General features: G+C 44.4%; 1 protein-coding gene across 1 annotated transcript; it reads right to left on the reverse strand.

The window, feature by feature from the left end:
• Positions 1 to 560: 560 nt before the first annotated feature.
• LOC110127958 (retinol dehydrogenase 16-like) lies at positions 561 to 19416 on the reverse strand. The gene is made up of 4 exons (XM_070454770.1): positions 19313 to 19416; positions 8241 to 8574; positions 2463 to 2728; positions 561 to 1459 (listed from the first exon to the last, which is right to left on the reverse strand). The coding sequence occupies exons 1-4, from the start codon at positions 19334 to 19336 to the stop codon at positions 1385 to 1387; spliced, it is 699 nt and encodes a 232-aa protein (XP_070310871.1). The 5' UTR covers positions 19337 to 19416; the 3' UTR covers positions 561 to 1384.
• Positions 19417 to 22542: the final 3126 nt, after the last annotated feature.

Genomic DNA, 22542 nt, shown 5'->3' on the forward strand with positions numbered 1-22542 from the left:
AGGGCTCAGGGCTCAGGGCGCAGGGCCTAGGGCTCAGGGCTCAGGGCGCAGGGCCTAGGGCTCAGGGCGCAGGGCTCAGGGCACAGGGCCTAGGGCTCAGGGCTCAGGGCGCAGGGCTCAGGGCTCAGGGCTCAGGGCGCAGGGCCTAGGGCTCAGGGCTCAGGGCGCAGGGCTCAGGGCACAGGGCCTAGGGCTCAGGGCTCAGGGCGCAGGGCTCAGGGCTCAGGGCTCAGGGCTCAGGGCTCAGGGCGCAGGGCCTAGGGCTCAGGGCGCAGGGCTCAGGGCACAGGGCCTAGGGCTCAGGGCTCAGGGCGCAGGGCTCAGGGCTCAGGGCTCAGGGCTCAGGGCGCAGGGCGCAGGGCGCAGGGCTCAGGGCGCAGGGCGCAGGGCGCAGGGCTCAGGCTGTGCTGTCCCGCACTGCAGCCAGAGCCACATATGGCAACTGAGCGCAAGAACTGTGGTCAATCTGATTCAGATGCACAACAAATGTGAAAATTCATATTGGCTTGCAAAGACTTTGTGCAAAGAAAGAATGTAAAATATCTCAGTCGTAGTTTTTTTTTTCCATTTATTTTTATTAGTTGGAGGCTAATTACTTTACATCATTACAGTAGTTTTTGTCATACATTGAAATGAATTAGCCATGGATTTACATGTCAGTCGCAGTTTTTTATATTGATTTGTTGAAATGACAGCATTCTGGGTAGAGTCTGTTCTGAATTAAATTCACCTGTTTTTTTCTTTAATTGGCTATTAGAAAAATTAAAATTGCATATGTGGCTTACAGGTTGTGGCTACCATTGTATTTCTGTTGGGTTAAAGTTGTCTAAAGCAACATTATGTGTGTGTGTGTGTGTGTGTGTGTGTGTGTGTGTATGTGTTTGTGTGTGTGCATATGTGTGTGTGTTTGTGTGTGTCTAACACACACACATGTATGTTTGTGTGCATGCTCAGTCGCTCAGTCATGTCCGAACATTGCAGGATTCAATTCATCACTACGCCACTGACTTGCAGAGTAATCTTGGGAAATGACTCAATACTTCAGGCTGCAGTTTCCTTGTGTGTAAATGAGGGATAACGGCAGCACTTTTCTTCGAGGGTCACAAGAACTGACAGAGTTAATTCTGCCCCGGCACCTGGCACAGAGCTCGCATGTGCTGGGCAGGTGCTGGGGCTCAGGGGAGCCGGACAGTCCGTGGAGGGACGCGGCCAGTGAGCCGGGCCTCCTGCTGTGCACTCCCCGGCTTGAGGAGTTAACAACTCTGCCGCCCCCACTCTGGGGAATAGAGGAAGAACTTAGTCTTCAAAGTACTTCTGTCCAAGGCTCTCTTTCACCTCTGGGGACACTCGCCTCCAGATTCCCTCGAGTACATCCTGCGTATTGTCAGGGAAAATGGATGTTCTGTACTTTCCAGGTACTATGAGAACAACACGAATGCCAAAATGACTGAGCTCCCTTCTGAAACATAAGGTGAGAGAGTGTTAACCAAGGAAATGATATCGGCATCTGACCTAATCAATCCCACCCCTGCTTAAGCAAAGAATGCCCAAGGCAAAATGCTCCAAGAAAGGCATCTGGGTCAGGGAAGAATAGGAAGGCGTACACTCAAGCATCTTGGGAAGATGTTGAAGTAAAATGAGAAGCGCCAACACCCAGAGATTGCTTTCTGAAAAGCTTCGGGTCTGGGCTTTGATGCTGCCTCTTGCTGCCCATCCCTCTTACAGAGCCTCCCCCGTCCGTGACAGCTCCCTGAGGCCCTGAGCCTATTCCTCCTTGCCCACTGCTGAGGTTAGAACTCAGCGTCTCTGCGAAGCCATCCTCGGCCTCCGCCCCGGGGAAAGGCAAGTCACCCCCTTGTCGGTGCCTCTGGGCGCCAGCACATACTCACGTCCACATTTGCTGTACGCCCACCCCAGAGGTTTTCACCCACAGGACTGAGTTCAGATCCTGGCTCAACCTCACATTCGACCATAGAGAATCATCATGTCTTATGCATGAGTTTTCTGTGAGGAGTGGATAGAATGCTTGGCCCAGAGCTTTCCCTTTAACCCACCAAGGTTCAGTCTTTCCTTATGAGAACCGTCCATCAGGTTTACTGACTTAAGGTACTTAATTAATAACGCAAATAATTTTTTAGTGACAGACTCTTATCATTCACATGTGAAGTGTACATTACATACATAATATTCATTTATATTTTATACATATATATGTCTTACAGAAATATATGCAATTCACTTGAAACACATAGAAATCTTATAGGGGTGGCAATTAAGACCAAATTAACCCTAATACATTTTTCACATTCCCTAATGTACTACCTTATATTGTGAAAATATTTGGATATTCCATTTCCAAAGTTTCTCATTTTAGTTGCCATCTACATATCAGGAACCCAGGCTCACCACTCACAAATGCACTCTTAGCCACAGTCAAGTCTTCCTCAGAGGTTGGGCCTTACCTCAGACTGCCGGAAAAAGCTTCTGCCCCATATAAGTATTTCTAAGAAATGCAGTAGCCACCGCCAAACAGAAACACTCCCGGCTGGACTAGAAACTCTGACTACTCGTCCCCTGGTCCTTCTGATCAGGGGAAGAAGGCTCAGGGTCACCTCAATGAGGCCAATCAAGTTCACATTCAAGATCTTGGAGAAGTCGTCTTTGGTCAGCCATTCATTCGGGGCAGCAGACAGAAGGATGCCGGCATTGTTCACCAAACCCCAGAGGCCTGGGGTAGAAACAAATGGTATTAGTTAGAGACAGAAAACCCATCTATGAATTGTTTCAGTGTTCAAACCACATCCTCTTGAGGAAGATAAGCAATGAATCCAATAGATTGGCAAATTATGTTTCATGTGTGCACGGTAAATCACTTCAGTCATGTCCAACTCTGTGTAGCCCCATGGACTCTGCCTGCCGGGCTCCTCTATCCAGGGCATTCTCCGGGCAATATCACTGCAGTGTGTTGCCATGTCCTCCTCCAGGGAATCGTCCCGGCCCAGGGATCGAACTGCATGTGGCCTCCTGCATTGCAGCCAGATGCTCTACCACTAGCACCACCTGGGAAGCCTGGTAAAGTGTGTTCGTAGTGTTAGTTGTCAGTCGAGTCCAACTCTTTGCGATCCTATAGACTGAGCCTGCCAGGCTCCTCTGTCCCTGAGATCCATCAGGCAAGAACACTGGAGGGGATTGCCATTCCCTTCTCCAGGGGATCTTCCTGACCCAGGGATTGAACCTGGGTGTCCTGCATTGCAGGCAGATTCTTTACCACTTGAGCCACAGGAAAGACCTAAAGTGTGTTAGTGTCAGTCGCTCAGTCGTGCCGGACTCTTTGCGACCCCATGGACTGCAGCCCACCGGGCTCCTCCGTCCATGGGATTCTCCAGGCAAAAACACTGGAGTGGGTTGCCATTTCCTTCTCCAATGCATGAAAGTGAAAAGTGAAAGAAGTCGCTCAGTCGTGTCCGACTCTTAGTGACCCCATGGACTGCAGCCCACCGGGCTTCTCCGTCCATGGGATTGTCCAGGCAAAAACACTGGAGTGAGTTGCCATTTCCTTCTCCAATGCATGAAAGTGAAAAGTGAAAGAAGTCGCTCAGTCGTGTCCGACTCTTAGTGACCCCATGGACTGCAGCCCACCGGGCTCCTCCGTCCATGGGATTGTCCAGGCAAGAGCAGAAAAGCTTGCAGAGCTCAGTAAACAACAGGACCAACAATTGTTATTTTTGTGTCATTAAGCTCTGCATGCAGTGTCCTGAGGCAGTATGTCCCATGGCTCAGTTATTGACTCTGACACTTCCCCATACCTGAGACGATAGCACTACACTTCCCTTCCTTTTATTTTTATTTTTTTTTCTTTTTCTTTTTTTTTTTTAATTTTTATTAGTTGGAGGCTAATTACTTTACATCATTACAGTAGTTTTTGTTATACATTGAAATGAATTAGCCATGGATTGACATGTATTCCCCATCCCGGTGCCCCCTCCCACCTCCCTCTCCACCCAATCCCTCTGGGTCTTCCCAGTGCACCAGGCCCGAGCACTTGTCTCATGTACCCAACCTGGGCTGGTTATCCGTTTCACCCTAGATAATATGCATGTTTCAATGCTGTTCTCTTGAAACATCCCACCCTCGCCTTCTCCCAGAGTCCACAAGTCTGTTCTATACATCTGAGTCTCTTTTTCTGTTTTGCATATAGGGTTATCGTTACCATCTTTCTAAAGTCCATGGGATCAGGTGGAGAGGGAGGTGGGAGGGGGGACTGGGATGGAGAATACATGTCAATCCATGGCTAATTCATTTCAATGTATGACAAAAACTACTGTAATGATGTAAAGTAATTAGCCTCCAACTAATAAAAATAAATGGAAAAAAAAAGTGACTATACAAAATAAATAAATAAATAAAAAGCAATGGAAATGTGAGTGACCAACAGAGAGTGAAATCAAAGATAATCTTAACCCCTTTCCAATTTATCATGAAACCTGTACAACCTTGAAGTGAAGTGGCTCAGTCGTGTCCGACTCTGTGACCCCATGGACTGTAGCCCACCAGGCTCCTCCGTCCATGGGATTCTCCAGGCAAGAGTACTGGAGTGGGTTGCCATTTCCTTCTCCAGGAGATCTTCCCAACCCAGGGATCGGACCCAGGTCTCCCGCACTGCAGGCAGACGCTTTACCTTCTGAGCCACCAGGGAAGACAAACTTAGTAACTCAAATATTAATTTTAACCAATATTAATTTTAATTAATTAGCCAATAAATTACTGTACCATCCCCGTGATTTTTTATACATCCTGGCGCTTTCACACACTGACCAAGAATTGCCAGTGTTGGGCGATGTGCAGAGTAAACTGACCCAGGTGGCAGGGTGCCGGCAACAGGGCAGTAACTCAGAGAGAACGGATTGTAACTTACAAAAGTTAACACAGGGAAAGGTCTTAAATTTCATGTTCCTTCCTGTGTGTGTGTGCTAAGCCGCTTCACCCCAGGGACCATAGCCTGCCAGGCTCCTCCGTCCATGGGATTCTCCAGGCAAGACTGCTGGAGGGTCACCATGCCCTCCTCCAGGGGATCTTCTCAACCCTGGGATCAAACCCACATCTCTTACATCTCCTGCATTGGCAGGCAGGTTCTTTACCACTATCACCACCTGGGAAACCCCTTCACATTTCTCTCATTGTCTCACAATTCCTGGTCATCTCTCCACCACTCTCATAACCCAAAAAGACTGGAAGGAAGAGAATATATGCTCTTGTATTGTGAGAATGGTCTTTAAGTAATGATTCCCCAATATCAGTGTTACTTTTTTTTTAAACAATATTACTTTCTCTCCTTTATTCATCTTTTAGAACTTTGCAGAGGATGGGGATGTGAATAGAAAAGAAGTGACATCTGCCACAATTTATGTCCTTGGCTCAAAATCTCAACAGAGGCCACTCTCCACTTCAGAGATCCCATTCTCCAAAGGCAGGGAGTAGCTGCCGTGTCTTACCGGGAGCTCAGAGCAGGGCTCTGTGACGACCCAGATGGTGGGAGGGGGACCGGGGTGCAGGAGAGGCCCGAGAGAGAGCGGGAACATGTGTGCTTCTAGCTGATTCCTTTTGTAGTAACAGCGGAAACCAACACAATGTTGTGAAGCAAGTGTATCCCATTTCTTTTAAGGGGAAGAGAGTGGGGATCTGTGCGGGGAGTTCACTGATTCTTATGCGCCAGTGTCATCGGTCTCAAAGGAGACTGGATGTGTAAATAATACATATGCAAATTGTTAAGACTGCAATCATTCTCTCAAGAAATTTAAAATCGCTTGCAATAAAAGTTGGAGTGGAAAAAGGGACTACACTGATAATTAGTACAACCAAGATTAAATTCCAAAAAGTCAGAAAAGTATGTGTAACTAGATTTAGAGAGAAGCCTTCAGCCAGGGCTGGCCTTTAAGGGAGAGGCTCTAATTCAGAGATGAAGAATGAAGAAAAAAGTGACCACAGGAAGCCATGGGCATCGGCAGTCCCCAACGGTGTCAGATTTAGCTCCTTAAGGAGGAGGCTTATTTCTGGAACATTGAGGGCATGAGGTTTTGAGGCTTCAACCTTTCGTTAACATATGGAGACTTATCTCTGAAAGGGCCAAACCCCCTTTTCATTTTTCTCTCATTACTATGGGAGAGAGAGAGAAAAGTGAAACTTCAAACGAGACATGCATCCTGGGGCTCAAGGAATTTTGGGGTGTTTATGAAAATACTTGAGTCAGTAAAAAGTCCTTATTCACTCCAAGATCCTGAAATAATAGTGACCAAATAGAACGCTTTTTGAAATAAATGATTACAAAATACATTGCAACCTAATTAATGGTTCATTGTTCTGTAAACAATTTAAGAGTTCAATTTTCTCACATCAACAGAATTTCCAAGTGCTTGTAATGATAGCTACAGAGTCACAGCCAATCACCAATTAAAATGAATTACAGTTAGTTGTGATAGTTTTATTTCCAGCACTAGTTTGTTTTCAAATAAAGCTTTATTTTAAAATTTATTTTTTAGCTAAGAGAAAATCTTTTCTCTGTGTGGGTGGGACGCGTTTCCACGCCTTTGATCTGATGTGCAGTGCAAGGGCTGTACAGTGACCAGCTGGACATTCAGCCTGAAGCAAGGCAATATCTCATCCTCTTTTATGTGGCCTCGGAGGCTATGTAGCTCGAATAAAAATTTAATAAGTTTTTTTGTCGTGAATTGAAAGTAGAAAATCATGCTGCTCTCAGTAATTGTGAACAAGCATGTTGCCAAAGTGCCCAAAGAAGACATTTAAACAGCAACGCCGCCCACCACCAACAAAATGGTCCCAGAGCCTTTTACAAAAATAAGGATAAAGTGTCCTCCACCTGTGCCAACGACTGGAACACTTGCCGCTGAGAGAACCACACAGCATGGACAGAATTAATTCTCGGTTTCCTTTCAGCACTGGGAGCAGAAGGGCCGTGCAAGGAAGAAACTCGCAGAGCTTGCGAGAAAGCAGCAGTTCCTTCAGGCTTCCCAGGTAGTGCTAGTGGTAAAGAACGCGCCTGCCGATGCAGCAGATGCAGGAGATGTGGGTTTGACTCCTGCAGCGGGAAGATCCCCTGGAGAAGGAAGTGGCAACCCACTGCAGTGCTCTTGCCTGGAAAATCCCATGGACGGAGGAGCCTGGCAGGCCTCAGCCCATTGCGTCAGACACGACCTAGTGATTGAGCAGCAACAGCGGCTCCTTCATGCTGAGCGCCGCACGGGCAGAGGGACGGTCCGCGTGCCTTTCCTTGGCTTCAGCCTCTCTCTCAGGGGTCCCCTGTATTCAGAGTTCTTGCCCAGGATGCCCATGGGTCAAGGCCAGGTGAGTGCAAGAAGGGAGAAAGAACCAACACCTACAGCTATTAGTCTGCAGAATGCTCACTCAGCTGAAGGACATACCCCTCTCAGATCCCAAATGGTTGGCCCGGACTTTCTTCTAGAAAATTGAGAAATCTGGCTGCTCCCTTGCCAAAGGTCAGGCACCTACTTAGCCTCACAGGAAGCCCTCTCTGCTGCTTGCCTGGGCTGTCTGAGAAACTCACGCCAGGACTGGTAAGAGGGGACAGGACACACAGATTTTCCTTGGGTCTTGGTGACAAGAGTTTGGGTATATCTTGATCTCAGTTATTTTCTCAAATCACTGTCGGCACGGACTGAGCAATAAAGACATTTCCAGAACCCTCCCCATATACAGTAGGTTTTTCTGATTCTCGCCATTTGCTAAGTTTGAGAAAGACAGTTTATACTGTTCCCAAGACAAGACATGTGAAATTATATACGAGCAACATAATGGCAGCCTGCTCATGCAGAGTTAACATTTTTATTCTGGATTTTCAGAGGACACCACACATGCAAATTATGGTTTCTGCACCACAGTCACCTCTTTCCCCTCATTGCCTTTCTAGCCTTCATTCTATCTTCTCCACCCATACATTCTCTTACCTATTAAACATGCTTCCTCACTGTTTTACCTTCCTCTCTGACACACACATATTCCATACAACCTGACTTTTTTAGGCCAGTCCCAAATATGTTCACTTACTCCATGAATGCCAATGTATTTTGGGGTCTTCATGTAATAAAACATGTCCCAAATATCCTCACCCTGATCCCCAAGACTTTTCACCTGGCAGGATTTTTGCTAATTCTAAAACACTGAAGACAAAGCAGCCTATCCAATGGACAGACTTCCCCTGGCCATACCTCTGTCCCCCACACGCTCCTTCATCCACTCAGTGGCCGCAGCGATGCTCTCAGCCTTGGTGACGTCCAGGATCACTGTCTGCAGCCTGCCTGACGTCTGGTTCCTCAGCTGCTCGGCCCCCTGCTCCGTCAGACACCCAGCCAGGACCCGCAAGTCTCGCAGGTCCAGTTGCCTGGCCAGCAGGTTCCCGAAGCCCGAGTCACAGCCCGTGATGAAGACGAACTTGTCCCGGAGGTGGCTCAGCACCTGCCTCTCCCGGTACCAGCGCAGGAGGTAGAACAGGCCCCCGAGGACCGCCAGGTGCAGCCACATGGCAGAAACCTGTCCTTCCCTCTAAGAAAAAAGAAAGTTCTTCCAGACTCAAACAGGTTAAGGTATGTCTGCCTGCTTTTTTATTGTTTTCTAGTTTACCCTTAATCTACTCAATTTAGTTAACGACTCCTATAAAGATTAACTTTCGATATAATAATTCTGAAGTTTGGTTATTTAAGAGGCTTTTGAGGAATGTATTTGCAAATAGGAAAGCAGGATGATTCTATCAAGTTTAGAAATTAATATGAAACTCCTATTCTAGTCATACTGTTTTTAAAAAGGAGTATTTGACAAAAATTTAGATGTATTGATATTAGGTAAAGAAAGGAGATAATGAGTCAGTTGGCAACTTCAAGCATTCAGAAATAGATACATCTTGATTCTTCAAAATTGAGTTTGTCAAAATTAAAAGTGTTGCTATTAAAATATGCAGACTGCAAATTGGTTTTTCCTTCTCTGTTCTCTCCTCCTTTAAACAAACAAAAAATACATTTAAGCAACTTTATAGAATAAAGATCATAATTATAATTAATCTTAATTTTATCTGACATTTAATGTTCAACTCAAAAATATTAATTTATTTTAACATCCCTATTTTGTAAAGACAGTGAAGGAGAAAGATAAATAAGTAAATATGCATACTTAAGATCAAGAAGGGAAACTCAAGAAATACACAAAAACTATTGCAAAAACACTAAGAAGTGATAACTAGAAGCTGGGAGGAGAGCAGGATGAATGGATAACATGTAGACAATTTTTAGGACAGTGAAACTATTCTAGATGCTTGTGCAATGGTGGGCATGATCTCAGACAGTCAGCAATGAGCAGTACTGAAAAGAGTTCTTTGTTCCCTGCCTGGAAGTTGAACCGGGGTAGCCTGGATGAAAACTGGAAACCCTGGCCACTAGACCACCAGTGGACAGAAGCCAGAAGCACATTTTTCCTGGCTCTTACTCCCATGGAAAGCAAGGATGTTTCAAGGAGGCAAAAACTGTAAAAATAGGTACAAAGTTTATTTTTGGAGACACAGCATTACTTGTGGGAGAGCATACAGAGAAACTATTTAAGACAGAAGCAAGGCAGAAATTACACACCCAAAGAAAAAGAGTATGGGCATCCTATCTAATGAGGAGGAGCCCAATAAAGAGGTGACTTAAATCACTTATGTAGGATGATCTTTCCCCATCTTTGTTCACCTTTGGCCAATTATCTTAGTGTTTGTTTCCCCCCCTCCCACACACACCTGATTGGTTCTAGGACCCTCTGCAACATTCGAGCACAACTATTTGCTAAGATGGACCCCACCACAGAGGCCTGTGTGGGTATGTTCACACTAATTCTGGGTGATACCCCCTCCATTTTGACCCCCAAGGGGCCTTCCTGCACATGTTCAGACAGCAGAGTTTTTCTTGACCTTAGGAGGGGTCATCTTATCTCTTCACTTCAGCAGAGCTCAGCTTCTACCACTAGCTTTGTTCTTGGAGTGCCAGGGTGGGGAAAAAAAGCTTCAATTCTACTCCACTTGACAAACACTAGCTGTCCAGCCCACAGGCCCACCTATCTCCTACCACAGATACCTGTCATTATGCATTTGTTAAAAATCACAGAAGGTATGACACGAAGAGTGCACCCAGTGTAAACTATAGACTACAGGTGATAATGATGTGTCCATGTAGGTTCATCAACTGTAACAAATACACTATTCGGGTGTGGGACATTTCATAGTGAGAAAGGCTATCATGCATGGGGTCAGAGTGTATATGGGAACTCTATACTTTCTATTTAATTCTGCTGTGATTCTAAAACTTCTCTAAATTTAAAATCAAAAGAGAGAGAGAGAAAGATAAAAGCCATGAGATGTACCAAGATCAAAGAGGAAAGATAGATTATATCTGGCTGGAGAAATGAAAGCTATGAGTAACTTCCAAAGGGCTGAGACTCTCCCAGAGTAACTTTAATTGATATTTCTCTTAGAGAATTCATATTTGTGTACCCAACTGTCTTCTTGACATCTCTGTTATACAGAATCACAGGTTCATAAAAATGGTAACCTATAAAATATAAAATACAACACTCAAATAGAAATAACATATCAGATTTAACATCTTGAAAGAGAACCATTATTCATCTTCCTGCCCCAGATTACTTCCTTCTTAAACCTTTCTTATTTTAATAAATAGCATCTCTCCACCCAGTTACATGAACCAGACACCTGAGTCATTCCTAACCCTTATTGCTCCTTCAGGCTCCATGTGCAATCCAGATGTTGATTAGATGTAGCTTTTTTTAAAAATTGGGGCATAGTTGCTTTACAATGTTGCATTAGTTTCTGCAGAACAGTGAAAAAGCTACCTGACGTGAAGTTGCTCAGTTGTGTCTGACTCTTTGCGACCTCACGGATTGTAGCCTATCAGGCTCCTCTGTCCATAGAGTTTTCCAGGCAAGAATACTGGAGTGGGTTGCCATTTCCTTTCTCCAGAGGATCTTCCCGACCCAGGGATCAAACCCGGGTCTCCCGAATTACAAAATAAAGCAGATGCTTTACCGTCTGGGCCACCAGGGAAGCCAAAGTGAAAGCCACTCAGTCGTGTCTGACTCTTTGCAACCCCATGGACTATAGGGTCCATGGGATTCTCCAGGCCAGAATACTGGAGTGGGTAGCCGTTCCCTTCTCCAGGGGATCTTCCCAACCCAGGGATCAAACCCAGGTCTCCTGCATTGCGGGTGGATTCTTTACCCGCTGAGACACAGGGAAGCCTAAAATCCTAACACTGCCCGAACAGGGACTTGAACCCTGGACCCTCAGATTAAGTCTGATGCTCTCCCGACTGAGCTATATACACAAATCCTAGAATTCCCAGGTGGCACAGTGGTAAAGAATCTGCCTGCCGATGCAGGAGATGCAGGAGACGTGGGTTTGATCCTTGGGTCAGGAAGATCCCCTGGTAAAGGAAATGGCAACACAGTTCTGTTCAGTCGCTCGGTCGTGTCCGACTCTTTGCGACCCCATGGACTGCAGCATGCCAGTCTTTTCTGTCCATCACCAACTACCGGAGCTTGCTCAACCCACTCCAGTGTTCTTGCCTGGGAAATCCCGTGGACAGAGGAACCTGGTGGGCTACAGTCCATGGGGTCACGTAGAGTCGGGCAGAGCTGAGCGACTGAGCATGTGCATACATATGTCCACTCTTGTCTGCTTTTCCTTCCCATTCGGGCTTTCCTGGTGGCTCCGTCAGTAAAGCATCTGCCTTCAATGCGGGAAACCCGGGTTCGATCCCTGGGTCAAGAAGATCCCCTGGAGAAGGAAATGGTGACCCACTCCAGTACTCTTGCCTGGAAAATCCCATGGATGGAGGAGCCAGGCGGGCTACAGTCAATAGGGTTGAAAGAGTCGGACCGACTGAGCAGCTTCTCTCCCGTTTAGGCCATCACAGAGCATGGAGTAGAGTCGCCTCCACCGCGTCTTACTGATTCTGCTTCTAAAATAAACCTAGAATCCAACAACTTCTTTCCATTTCCACAATCTGTCCAGAGACTCTACCATGCCTAGGCTGAACCTTACAACTGTCCCTCGAACAGGATTCAGTGGTCTCTGAATCCTGCTTGATTTTCTATAGTCCTTCTCCACCCAAGGGTTAGAGTAGTCTTACAAAGGTACAAATTAGGTCACGTTGCGCCAGCATGGCTTCCTTTTGTCCTTAGCACAAAGCCTCCTATCAAACGAGTGATAAGGCCTTATGGGACAAGTCCCTTCTTCAGCTCACACCCTGCTCTCCCTTGCTCACTGCTTCCAGAGTATGGAAGATGCCCTGTGACCTCTATGCTGGAACCTGTTTTCCCCAGTCTTCATCTGAATAAACGTCTAGTCATTTTCATTTCTTGACTTTCAGTACATCTGGACTGTTCTGACCCAGCAATTCACATTAGTCAGACCTTCCGGGATCACTTCTCATCATTCATTTGTCTTTCTAGCTGATGAAGAAGGGTCCACAAGAGACAGCATGCACCAACGGGATATCAGAACTGAGCACAGTGCTTTTACTCTAACAACTGTAACAGCCAAAGATACTAGAGAACTGTGAGCTTTGAGCAAATGGGATATGTCAGATCCTCATTAGACCTAAGTGAAGACTCACTACTGACTAAGGAACAGTGGAGCTTGTTTTAGCCAATCGCACATGGACTTCTACCCAAGCCACACAGGCTTTCCTTACTGTGCATACCGGCAATGATCTCCTTTTTAGCACATGAAGATATCCAACTTCTGTCTTCTGTGAGGCTCCTTCTGAGTTTCTACAATGCTGTGTGTTCGGCTACCCACATTTTGTTGGATTTTTCTAAGTGGTCTTTTTCCTTAGTCTACATAGTAGTTATCAGAGTTTGCAATTATGTATCTATTTGTGTCTTTAGTTACTTAGTGTATGTCTCCCCTGCAAGGCTCCACAGGACAAGGGCAGTGTCTATCTTGTCTCCAGCTCAATCCCCAGAGCCTGACTCACATAGAAGCCAAACAGTTTTTTCTTACTAAAGAATTATAAATAATTCTTTATTAAAAATGAAAATAATGAGCCGATTAAGCTTTCGTTATATGTTTCCATTCTTTTTCTTATTATAAATCGTGCTGCTACTCAGCCATTAAAAAATAATGAAGTAATGCTGTTTGCAGCAACAAAACTCAACACTCAGAAAACTGAGATCACGGCATCGGGTCCCATCACCTCACGGCCAACGGATGGGGAGACAGTGGAAACATGGGCTGACTTTATTTTTCTGGGCTCCAAAATCACTGCAGACGGTGATTGCAGCCATGAAACTAAATGACGCGTATTCCTTGGAAGGAAACTTATGACCAACCTAGATAGCATGTTAAAAAGGAGAGACATTACTTACAAAGGTCTGTCTACTCAAGGCTATGTTTTTTCCACTGGTCATGTATGGATGTGAGAGTTGGGCTATAAAGAAAGCTGAGCACCGAAGAATTGATGCTTTTGAACTGTGGTGTTGGAGAAGACTCTTGAGAGTCCCTTGGACTGCAAGGAGATCCAACCAGTCCATCCTAAAGGAGATCAGTCCTGGGTGTTCATTGGAAGGAATGATGCTGAAGCTGAAAGTCCAATACTTGGGCCACCTGATGTGAAGAGCTGACTCATTGGAAAAGACCCTGATGCTAGGAGGGATTGGGGGCAGGAGGAGAAGGGGACGACAGAGGATGAGATGGTTGGATGGCATCACCAACTCGATGGGCATGAGTTTGTGTAAACTGTGGGTGTTGATGGTGGACAGGGAGGCCTGGCGTGCTGCGGTTCATGGGGTCGCAGAGTCGGACACGACTGAGCGACTGAACTGAGAGATTATCATACTATGTAAAGTAAGCCAGAAAGAAAAAGACAAGTATTTTATGATATTACTTAAATGTGGAATCTAAAAAAAAGAAAAAGATACAAATGAACTTATATACAAAACAGAAATAGACTCACAAACATAGAAAACGAAACTACGGTTGCCAAAGAGGAAATGGGGGTAGGGATAAATTAGAAGTTTGGGATTAACATAAACGCACTACTATATATAAAGGAGGTAACCAACAAAGACCTATTGTAGAGCACAGCAAACCGTACTTAATATTTTGTAACAACCTGTAAAGGAAAGGAATCTGAAAAAAATATATACGCCTGTGTCACTGAATCACTTTGCTGTTCACACATTGTAACACAATAAGGTAAATCAACAATGATTTTTGTAAGTCAACATTGTAAGTCAACAGTGATTTGACTTTTAAAAATGAATAACAAAATAAAATAATATTTAAGTTTTTATTGAAGTATAGTTGATTTACAATGCAGTGCCATCTCTGCTGTATAATGAAGTGACTGTTATACACATATAGATGTTCTTTATTTAATATCCTCTTGGTTTTTCACAGGATATGGATATAGATGTCTGTGCTCGACAGTAGAATCTTGTTGTTTATCCATCCTATATGTAATCATTTACATCTTCTAATCCCACATCCCCACTTCTTCCCTCCCCTACCTGCTTCCTCCTTGGAAAGCACAAGTCTGTTCTCAATGTCTATGAGTCTGTTTCTATTTTATAGATAGGTTCATTCGTGCCATATTTTAGATTCCACATATAAGTGATATCAAGTGGCATTTGTCTTTCTTTTTCTGATTTTCTTCATTTAGTATTATAACCTCTAGCTGTATCCATGTTGCTGTAAACAGCGTTATTTCCTTCTTTTTTATGGCTGAGTAGTATTCCATTGCATAATAATATTTTAAAATAATATAATTCCTTTGAGAAAAAAAAGTGGAGAAGAGTGGGGCAAAGTATTAAAGAAAATCAAAGAGCGCATAGCTGAGATTAAATTGAACAGGAACATGAAAATTACTGCAGAGCTGGAATTTGGACTGGTGACCAACCCCCACATTGACCAGATGTCAGATTTCACAGTGATTCTTCTTGTGCAGTTATTCTCAGGTTTTTTATTCCACTGTTTTTTGGTCCCATTTTGCCTACCTGACTCCATCCCCCAAATGGGCATTGATCAGGGTCAAAAGGGAATTTTCCAACTACAAAGAGTTCCCCTCACCAGGATCAGAAGAGCAGGGTAAGCAACCAGCTTGCTCAGCCTTTTGGGGTGCTGCACAAATGTCCCATGTTTGTTTCAACCCTCCCAGACCAAAAAAGCTGAGATGTATAGAAATATCTAGGAACAACGAAGAAAAGCAGGGGCTGCCAGTAGCAGCCACACAGCAGGAGTGATCATGGTCCACAGTGACCTGGTCTCTAGCAGATTTCAGCACAGTCACCCTGGAGATTACACAAGTTTTCACCCTGGACTCTGTGCCACCCCTTGACCCAGCACTCCAGAGTGCCCCCAACGGCAGGTAAAAGTCTTCCCTCACTGAACTCAGCCCACAAAGTCTGGAGGAGGGGACTGTTTCTTCAAATGCACAGACATCTGCACAAGGCTACAAGGATCACAAAGAATCAGGGAAACATGACTCTACCAAAAGATTACAGTAAACCTCTCGTAACTGGCCCTGAATAAATGAAGATGTGGGAACTGCCCAACAAATAGTTCAAAATAATAGATCTAAAAGATGCTCACATTGCTACAAGAGAACACAGATAATTTAATGATATCAGAAAAATAGTGCAAGAACAAAATGAGAAGTTCAAAAAAAGAGAAAACAAAACAAAAGAACCAAACAGAAATCTTGGAGCTAGAGAACAGAATGATTGAACAAAACAATTTGATAGACAATTCCAGCAGCAGACTTAATCAAGCAGAAGAAAGAATAGGTGAGCCTGAAGATGGATCAGTTGAAATTATCCAGGGAAGTAGAAAGAAAATTGGGCTTTAAGTTCGGTATCAGCCTCACCCACCAGTGGGCAGATGACAGCCCCAGAACAACTGTAGCCACCCACACCCAACCAGCCCACTCACAAGCAGACCCTGGGACTAGCTGAAGCCCAGCCTCACACACCAGTGTGTGAGCATCAGCCCCGGTACCACCACAGCCCCGTAGCCTGGGGGCCCAACTCACCCACCAGCAGACCAACACAAGTTCTGGGAACCCCAGACCTTGCAGCCAAACATATCAGGAACTGGCCGCACCCACCAGGGATTTGATGCCAGCTCTGGGGCCTCCTTACCCTGAAGCCAGACCCCAGGAGTTGGCTCTGCCTGCCGGTGGGCTGGCGCAAGCACCAGGGCCTGGTGGACAGGCACCGGCCCTGGGGCCTGCTGAACCCAACCCCCCAGTTAGTGACAGGGTCCCCGGGGCTCCTCGCCAGCTGCCTTGTGCCTGAATCATTAACAAGTAGCCAGCAGTCTCTGCACAAGGCAGAGCCTAGCAACCGACCAGACCAGGGGCCAGCCAACCCTACCAGATTGCTCAAAGTGTCACCCACCGCAACAGAAGGACCCATGTGGTCCACTTACAGGGAACTCTGAGAGCACACAGCTCTGGGGACAAGAAGAAAATATGCTGCTGGGATACATAGGACATCTTCTACAAAAAGCCATTTCTCCAAAGCAGGGAAATACAACCAGATATAATACACGACAAAAATATTAATACATGAAGACAGATGTTAATACACAAAATAAAAAAATGATAAATTAGGCAAAAATGAGGCAATAGCAAAATATTAACAAATGAAGAAACAAAATAAAATCCCAGAGGAAGAAGATCTAAGTGAAGTGGAGATAGATAATCTACCAAGACAGGGCTCAAAGCAGTGATCGTTATCAAAGTGTGGCTTCACTGGTGGCCCAGGAGTTAAGAATCTGCCTTCCAACGCAGAGGATGCAGACTCTGTCCCTCGCCGGGGAACTAAGGCCCCATATGCTGTGGGGCAACTAAGCTTGTGCGCTGCAGCTAGAAAGCTTGCATGCCACGACTGGAGAAGCCTGCTTACCACAGTGAGGGGCCCACAAGCCACAACCAGAGAAAGCTCTTGGGCTGCAGCAAAGAGCCTGTGTGCCACAACAGAGACCCAGCACAGTCAAAAGAAGGATTTTTTTTTTTTTAAGGAAAATAGACATTGGAGTAGAGTGGGCAGTGGCACCCACTCCAGTGCTCCTGCCTGGGAAATCCCATGGACGGGGGAGCCTCGTGGGCTGCAGTCCACGGGGTGGCGAAGAGTCGGACACGACTGAGCGACTTCACTCTCACGCATTGGAGAAGGAAATGGCAACCCACTCCAGTGTTCCTGCCTGGAGAATCCCAGGGACGGGGGAGCCTAGTGGGCTGCCGTCTATGGGGTCGCACAGAGTCGGACACGACTGAAGCGACTTAGCAGCAGCAGCAGCAGACATTGGAGACCGTCTGCAGCACTGTGTATCATCAAAGGTTTGGCAACAAATTTTCAAGAAGCTTGACCCAGATATCTTAGGAAAATTGTCTCATCAGATGTCATGTGCTTCGATTCCAGGAAACCTTTACTGTTAGGTTAACAGATGATATAGAGGTCCAGTCAAGGTTCAGTCCTTTCTTTAAGTGTATCACATGAATCCAGGAGTCCATTCCTTGGGGTTCGGTGGCACAGGTGCTGCTTAGCGATACCTGATAGGGACCTCTCCAACAAGGCTGAAAGGAGTTATTCTGAAGGTGTCTTTTGCAAAAGATGAAATCTCCAGTTTCCAACTTGTAGTACTTAAGGTCTTCACCTCCTGAGAGTCCACTGTGAAAAGCCTGCTCTACCAAAACATGGTTATTTTTCATAGAAACATTTAGGCCTTTGCAATACTGGAATATCTCTCCTTTTATCGGTTGTGGGTCAAAATAAGTAAGAGCAAACTGTGTGAGGTGTCCTGTACTATCTCAAAGGCTGAAAGTTTATGAGATCCAAAAGAGGCAGATGCAACATAAAAAACGGCCAACATCAATGCTTTTGGCCAACGTATTTGGAGAGTCTCTACAAATTTTGCCAAATGAGTTTTAATAATGCAGTTGGTGCATTCAACTAAGCCAGCCAATTGACGATGGTAATCACAGTAAAGGTGTTGTAAAACTGGCCAAACAGTGCAAACTTGCCAAAGTATCTGGCCAGTAAAATGGGTTCCTTGATCACCATGTAGTTTGAGAGGAGTTCCCCAGGTAGGGATAATGTTTTCCAAATGGAATTTAGTCACAGAAGAGGCAGAAGCCTGGTTGCAAAAGAAGGCTTCAGTCCAGTGTGAAAACATACAGATAATGACTAAAACATATTTATATCCACTAGACATGGGAAGTTGTAAGAAATCCATCTGCCAGACCTTGATTTTAAAATGTCAGAGAGCAGGCCAAGCCAAGTGGGTACCCAGTTCTACCCACCAGCAGGCTGTCACAAGCCCCAGGACACGCTTGGGCCCAGCCCCACCGACCAGCCTGCCCACAGGTGCCGCCTTGTCCCAACAGAAAGGTCCACGCAGCCCACGTAGGGACGGCCTTAGAGAACATGCAGCCCACGTAGGGACGGCCTTAGAGAACATGCAGCCCACGTAGGGACGGCCTTAGAGAACATGCAGCCCACGTAGGAAAGGCCTTAGAGAACATGCAGCCCACGTAGGGACGGCCTTAGAGAATACAGCTCTGATGACCAGAGGGGAGTGTGCTGCTCGGCCCCAAGGGCGTCTCCTCCGTAAGGCCACTTCTCCAAGATTGGGAAATGTAGCCAACCTACCTATTAGTAATCCATGGAAATAAAAACAGAAAACTAGTCAAACTGAGGATGCAGAGGTCGATATTCCAAATGAAAGAACAAGACAAAACCCCAGAACAACTAAGCAAAGTGGAGACAAGCTATCTACCCATTAAAGATTTCAAGGTAATGTTCATAAATATGGTCAACAAACTTGGAATAAGAATGGATGACCATGGTGAGAAGTTTAACAAAGAGTTAGAAAATATACAGAAGAACCAAACAGAGCTGAAGGGTACAATAATTAAGTTTAAAATACACTAGAAGGAGTCAACAGTGGATAATACGGACGAATGAATCAGTGAATTTGAAGAGAATAGTAGAAATCAGCAAGACTGAACAGAAAATATGTTTACTGTCAACGTAAATACGGGCAGCTTTGTCCCGAGCTAAAGTGCAAGCCTGTGTAAGAGCATGTGATTCAGTCAGCTGGGCCAGAGTTGCTGTTAGTTAAAGATACTGTCTTAAAACATCAAAAGAAGTTGCAGTCGCATACTTAGCACAGTGTTTGCATCATCACCTTTTAAGTAAGAACCGTCAGGGAACCATAAGAAGTCAGCGTTACCTGAAGGCATTTCCTGCAGGTCATCGCAGGAGTCAGAGATGGTCTGTCAGCATTAAGACAGTGTGACGGACTTTGCTGGTAATGAAGGGAAAAAGAGGCAAAGCGGGTGAAAACATACCAAGGTTCCAGTTAAAAATCCATCAGTCACGGGGATGTCTCATACAGCATGCCAGTTCTATTAACACTGCATATTGGAAGTTGCTAAAAGAGTAAACCTTTAAAGTCCTCATGACAAGAGAACAAACTCTGTAACTGTGTATGGGGATGGCTGTTAACCAGACTTGCTGTGGTGACCACGGCACAATACAAACAAACATGAAACCATCACATTGTACACCTAAAACTAACCTGATGCATAATAGATACACTGTAATGCATGAATCTAAGGCGTAATGTCAATTATATCTCAATTTCTAAAACAGAATAACAAGTATAAAATGAGTTCTGCTGAAATATGGACATGGAGGTGATTTTAATCCTTCCCTGAGAATCATTTAAATTTATGTAATTTTTATTAAAATAATATCAAAAATGAGTAGCAAGGTTAAGATTACCACCATATAAAAGAGTAATGTGAGGGGCAGTTAACAAAAGACTTCATAAGAATTGAGGTGACTGACAGAGAAATGTTGAGTGTGGTGAGAGTTCAGGAAGGATTCTACTGACATGTACGATGGGGAACACATGTAAATCCATGGCTGATTCATGTCAATTAATAAAAATAAATGACCAACGGTATTTTTCACAGAACTAGAACAAATAATTTCACAATTTGTATGGAAATACAAAAAACCTCGAATAGCCAAAGTAATCCTGGGAAAGAAGAATGGAACTGGAGGAATCAACCTGCCTGACTTCAGACTATACTACAAAGCCACAGTCATCAAGACAGTATGGTACTGGCACAAAGACAGAAATATAGATCGATGGAACAGAATAGAAAGCCCAGAGATAAATCCACGAACCTATGGTCACCTTATCTTCGACAAAGGAGGCAAGGATATACAATAGAAAAAAGACAACCTCTTTAACAAGTGGTGCTGGGAAAACTGGTCAACCACCTGTAAAAGAATGAAACTAGAACACTTTCTAACACCATACACAAAAATAAACTCAAAATGGATTACAGATCTAAATGTAAGACCAGAAACTATAAAACTCCTAGAGGAGAACATAGGCAAAACACTCTCCGACATAAATCACAGCAGGATCCTCTATGACCTACATCCCAGAATTTTAGAAACAAAAGCAAAAATAAACAAATGGGACCTAATGAAACTTAAAAGCTTTTGCACAACAAAGGAAACTATAAGCAAGGTGAAAAGACAGCCCTCAGATTGGGAGAAAATAATAGCAAACAAAGCAACAGACAAAGGATTAATCTCAAAAATATACAAGCAACTCCTCCAGCTCAACTCCAGAAAAATAAATGACTCAATCAAAAAATGGGCCAAAGAACTAAACAGACATTTCTCCAAGGAAGACATACAGATGGCTAACAAACACATGAAAAGATGCTCAACATCACTCATTATCAGAGAAATGCAAATCAAAACCACAATGAGGTACCATTATACGCCAGTCAGGATGGCTGCTATCCAAAAGTCTACAAGCAATAAATGCTGGAGAGGGTGTGGAGAAAAGGGAACTCTCTTACACTGTTGGTGGGAATGCAAATTAGTACAGCCACTATGGAAAACAGTGTGGAGATTTCTTAAAAAGCTGGAAATAGAACTGCCATATGACCCAGCAATCCCACTTCTGGGCATACACACCGAGGAAACCAGATCTGAAAGAGACATGTGCACCCCAATGTTCATCGCAGCACTGTTTATAATAGCCAGGACATGGAAGCAACCTAGATGCCCATCAGCAGACGAATGGATGAGGAAGCTATGGTACATATACACCATGGAATATTACTCAGCCATTAAAAAGAATTCATTTGAATAAGTTCTAATGAGATGGATGAAACTGGAGCCCATTATACAGAGCGAAGTAAGCCAGAAAGATAAAGACCATTACAGTATACTAACACATATATATGGAATTTAGAAAGATGGTAATGATAACCCTATATGCAAAACAGAAAAAGAGACTCAGATGTATAGAACAGACTTGTGGACTCTGGGAGAAGGCGAGGGTGGGATGTTTTGAGAGAACAGCATCGAAACATGTATATTATCTAGGGTGAAACAGATCACCAGCCCAGGTTGGGTGCATGAGACAAGTGCTCGGGCCTGGTGCACTGGGAAGACCCAGAGGGATAGGGTAGAGAGGGAGATGGGAGGGGGGATCGGGATGGGGAATACATGTAAATCCATGGGTAATTCATTTCAATGTATGACAAAAACCACGGCAATGATGTAAAGTAATTAGCCTCCAACTAATAAAAATAAATGGAAAAATAAATAAATAAATAAAAAGAGAAAAAAAAATAAATGAAAAAAATAAATGAATTAAATAAATAAAATAGGTAACCAGCAGGGACCTACTGTACACCACAGAAACTCTGCTCGACACCCTGTAATAGCCTAAATGGGAAAATCATTCAAAAAAGAACAGATGCATGTATATGTATGACTGAATCATTTTGTTGTACACCTGAAACTAACGCGACATTGTTAATCAGCACTACACCAATATAAAAGTTAAAAAAAAGAATTTACTTTCAGTGAGAATGGATCTTAGTACTACATGAGCATGAGGGATCACAGGGCATGGGATAAAAGCGTTATTTATTGCTCAGGCCTGGGCAAACCTCCACCCTCGACCCTTAGGTTTTCTTACTGGTGAAACAGGAGTGTTGTAGGGGCCATAGGACAAGGAATAATGAGGCCTTGAGCCTTGTAACGGCAGCAGCAGAGCCTTGTAATCTTCTATCATGAACTTTATGCCTTGAAGGCTTTCTTTACTGACAGGGAATTGATTAATTCTGGGAAGATGTTTTGAGAGACCTATTTGAATTTTGATGGGAGATGCACTGTAAATTTTGCCAACATCATCTGGAGATTTTACTTGTAAGAAGGATGGTAGTTGATTCAATAGAGACAAACGTTGGATGTTTCCAGAATCAGCTCTAGTACTATCAGAAATAGAACAAGTAAAAGATGTCAAAATGTCATTCGATTCACCTGATGGTTTACTTTGATGACGACTGTCAAATTCTAGAATTATTTCCTCCTTTTGGGAGAAAGAAATTCTGGTGTAATACTTCTAAGAAGTCTCAA

Source organism: Odocoileus virginianus, chromosome 24 (genome assembly GCF_023699985.2).
Source record: "Odocoileus virginianus isolate 20LAN1187 ecotype Illinois chromosome 24, Ovbor_1.2, whole genome shotgun sequence".
NCBI lineage: Eukaryota > Metazoa > Chordata > Mammalia > Artiodactyla > Cervidae > Odocoileus > Odocoileus virginianus.

Excerpts from the sequence above, each read along its gene's own strand:
- LOC110127958 (XM_070454770.1), bottom strand. The coding sequence starts at position 19,336 with ATGACCTGCAGGAAATGCCTTCAG. Across the intron at positions 8,575-19,312 it reads CCTGCAGGAAATGCCTTCAG|AGGGAAGGACAGGTTTCTGC; the intron begins GTAACGCTGACT and ends CTTTTTTCTTAG. Across the intron at positions 2,729-8,240 it reads GGAGCGTGTGGGGGACAGAG|GCCTCTGGGGTTTGGTGAAC; the intron begins GTATGGCCAGGG and ends TTTCTACCCCAG.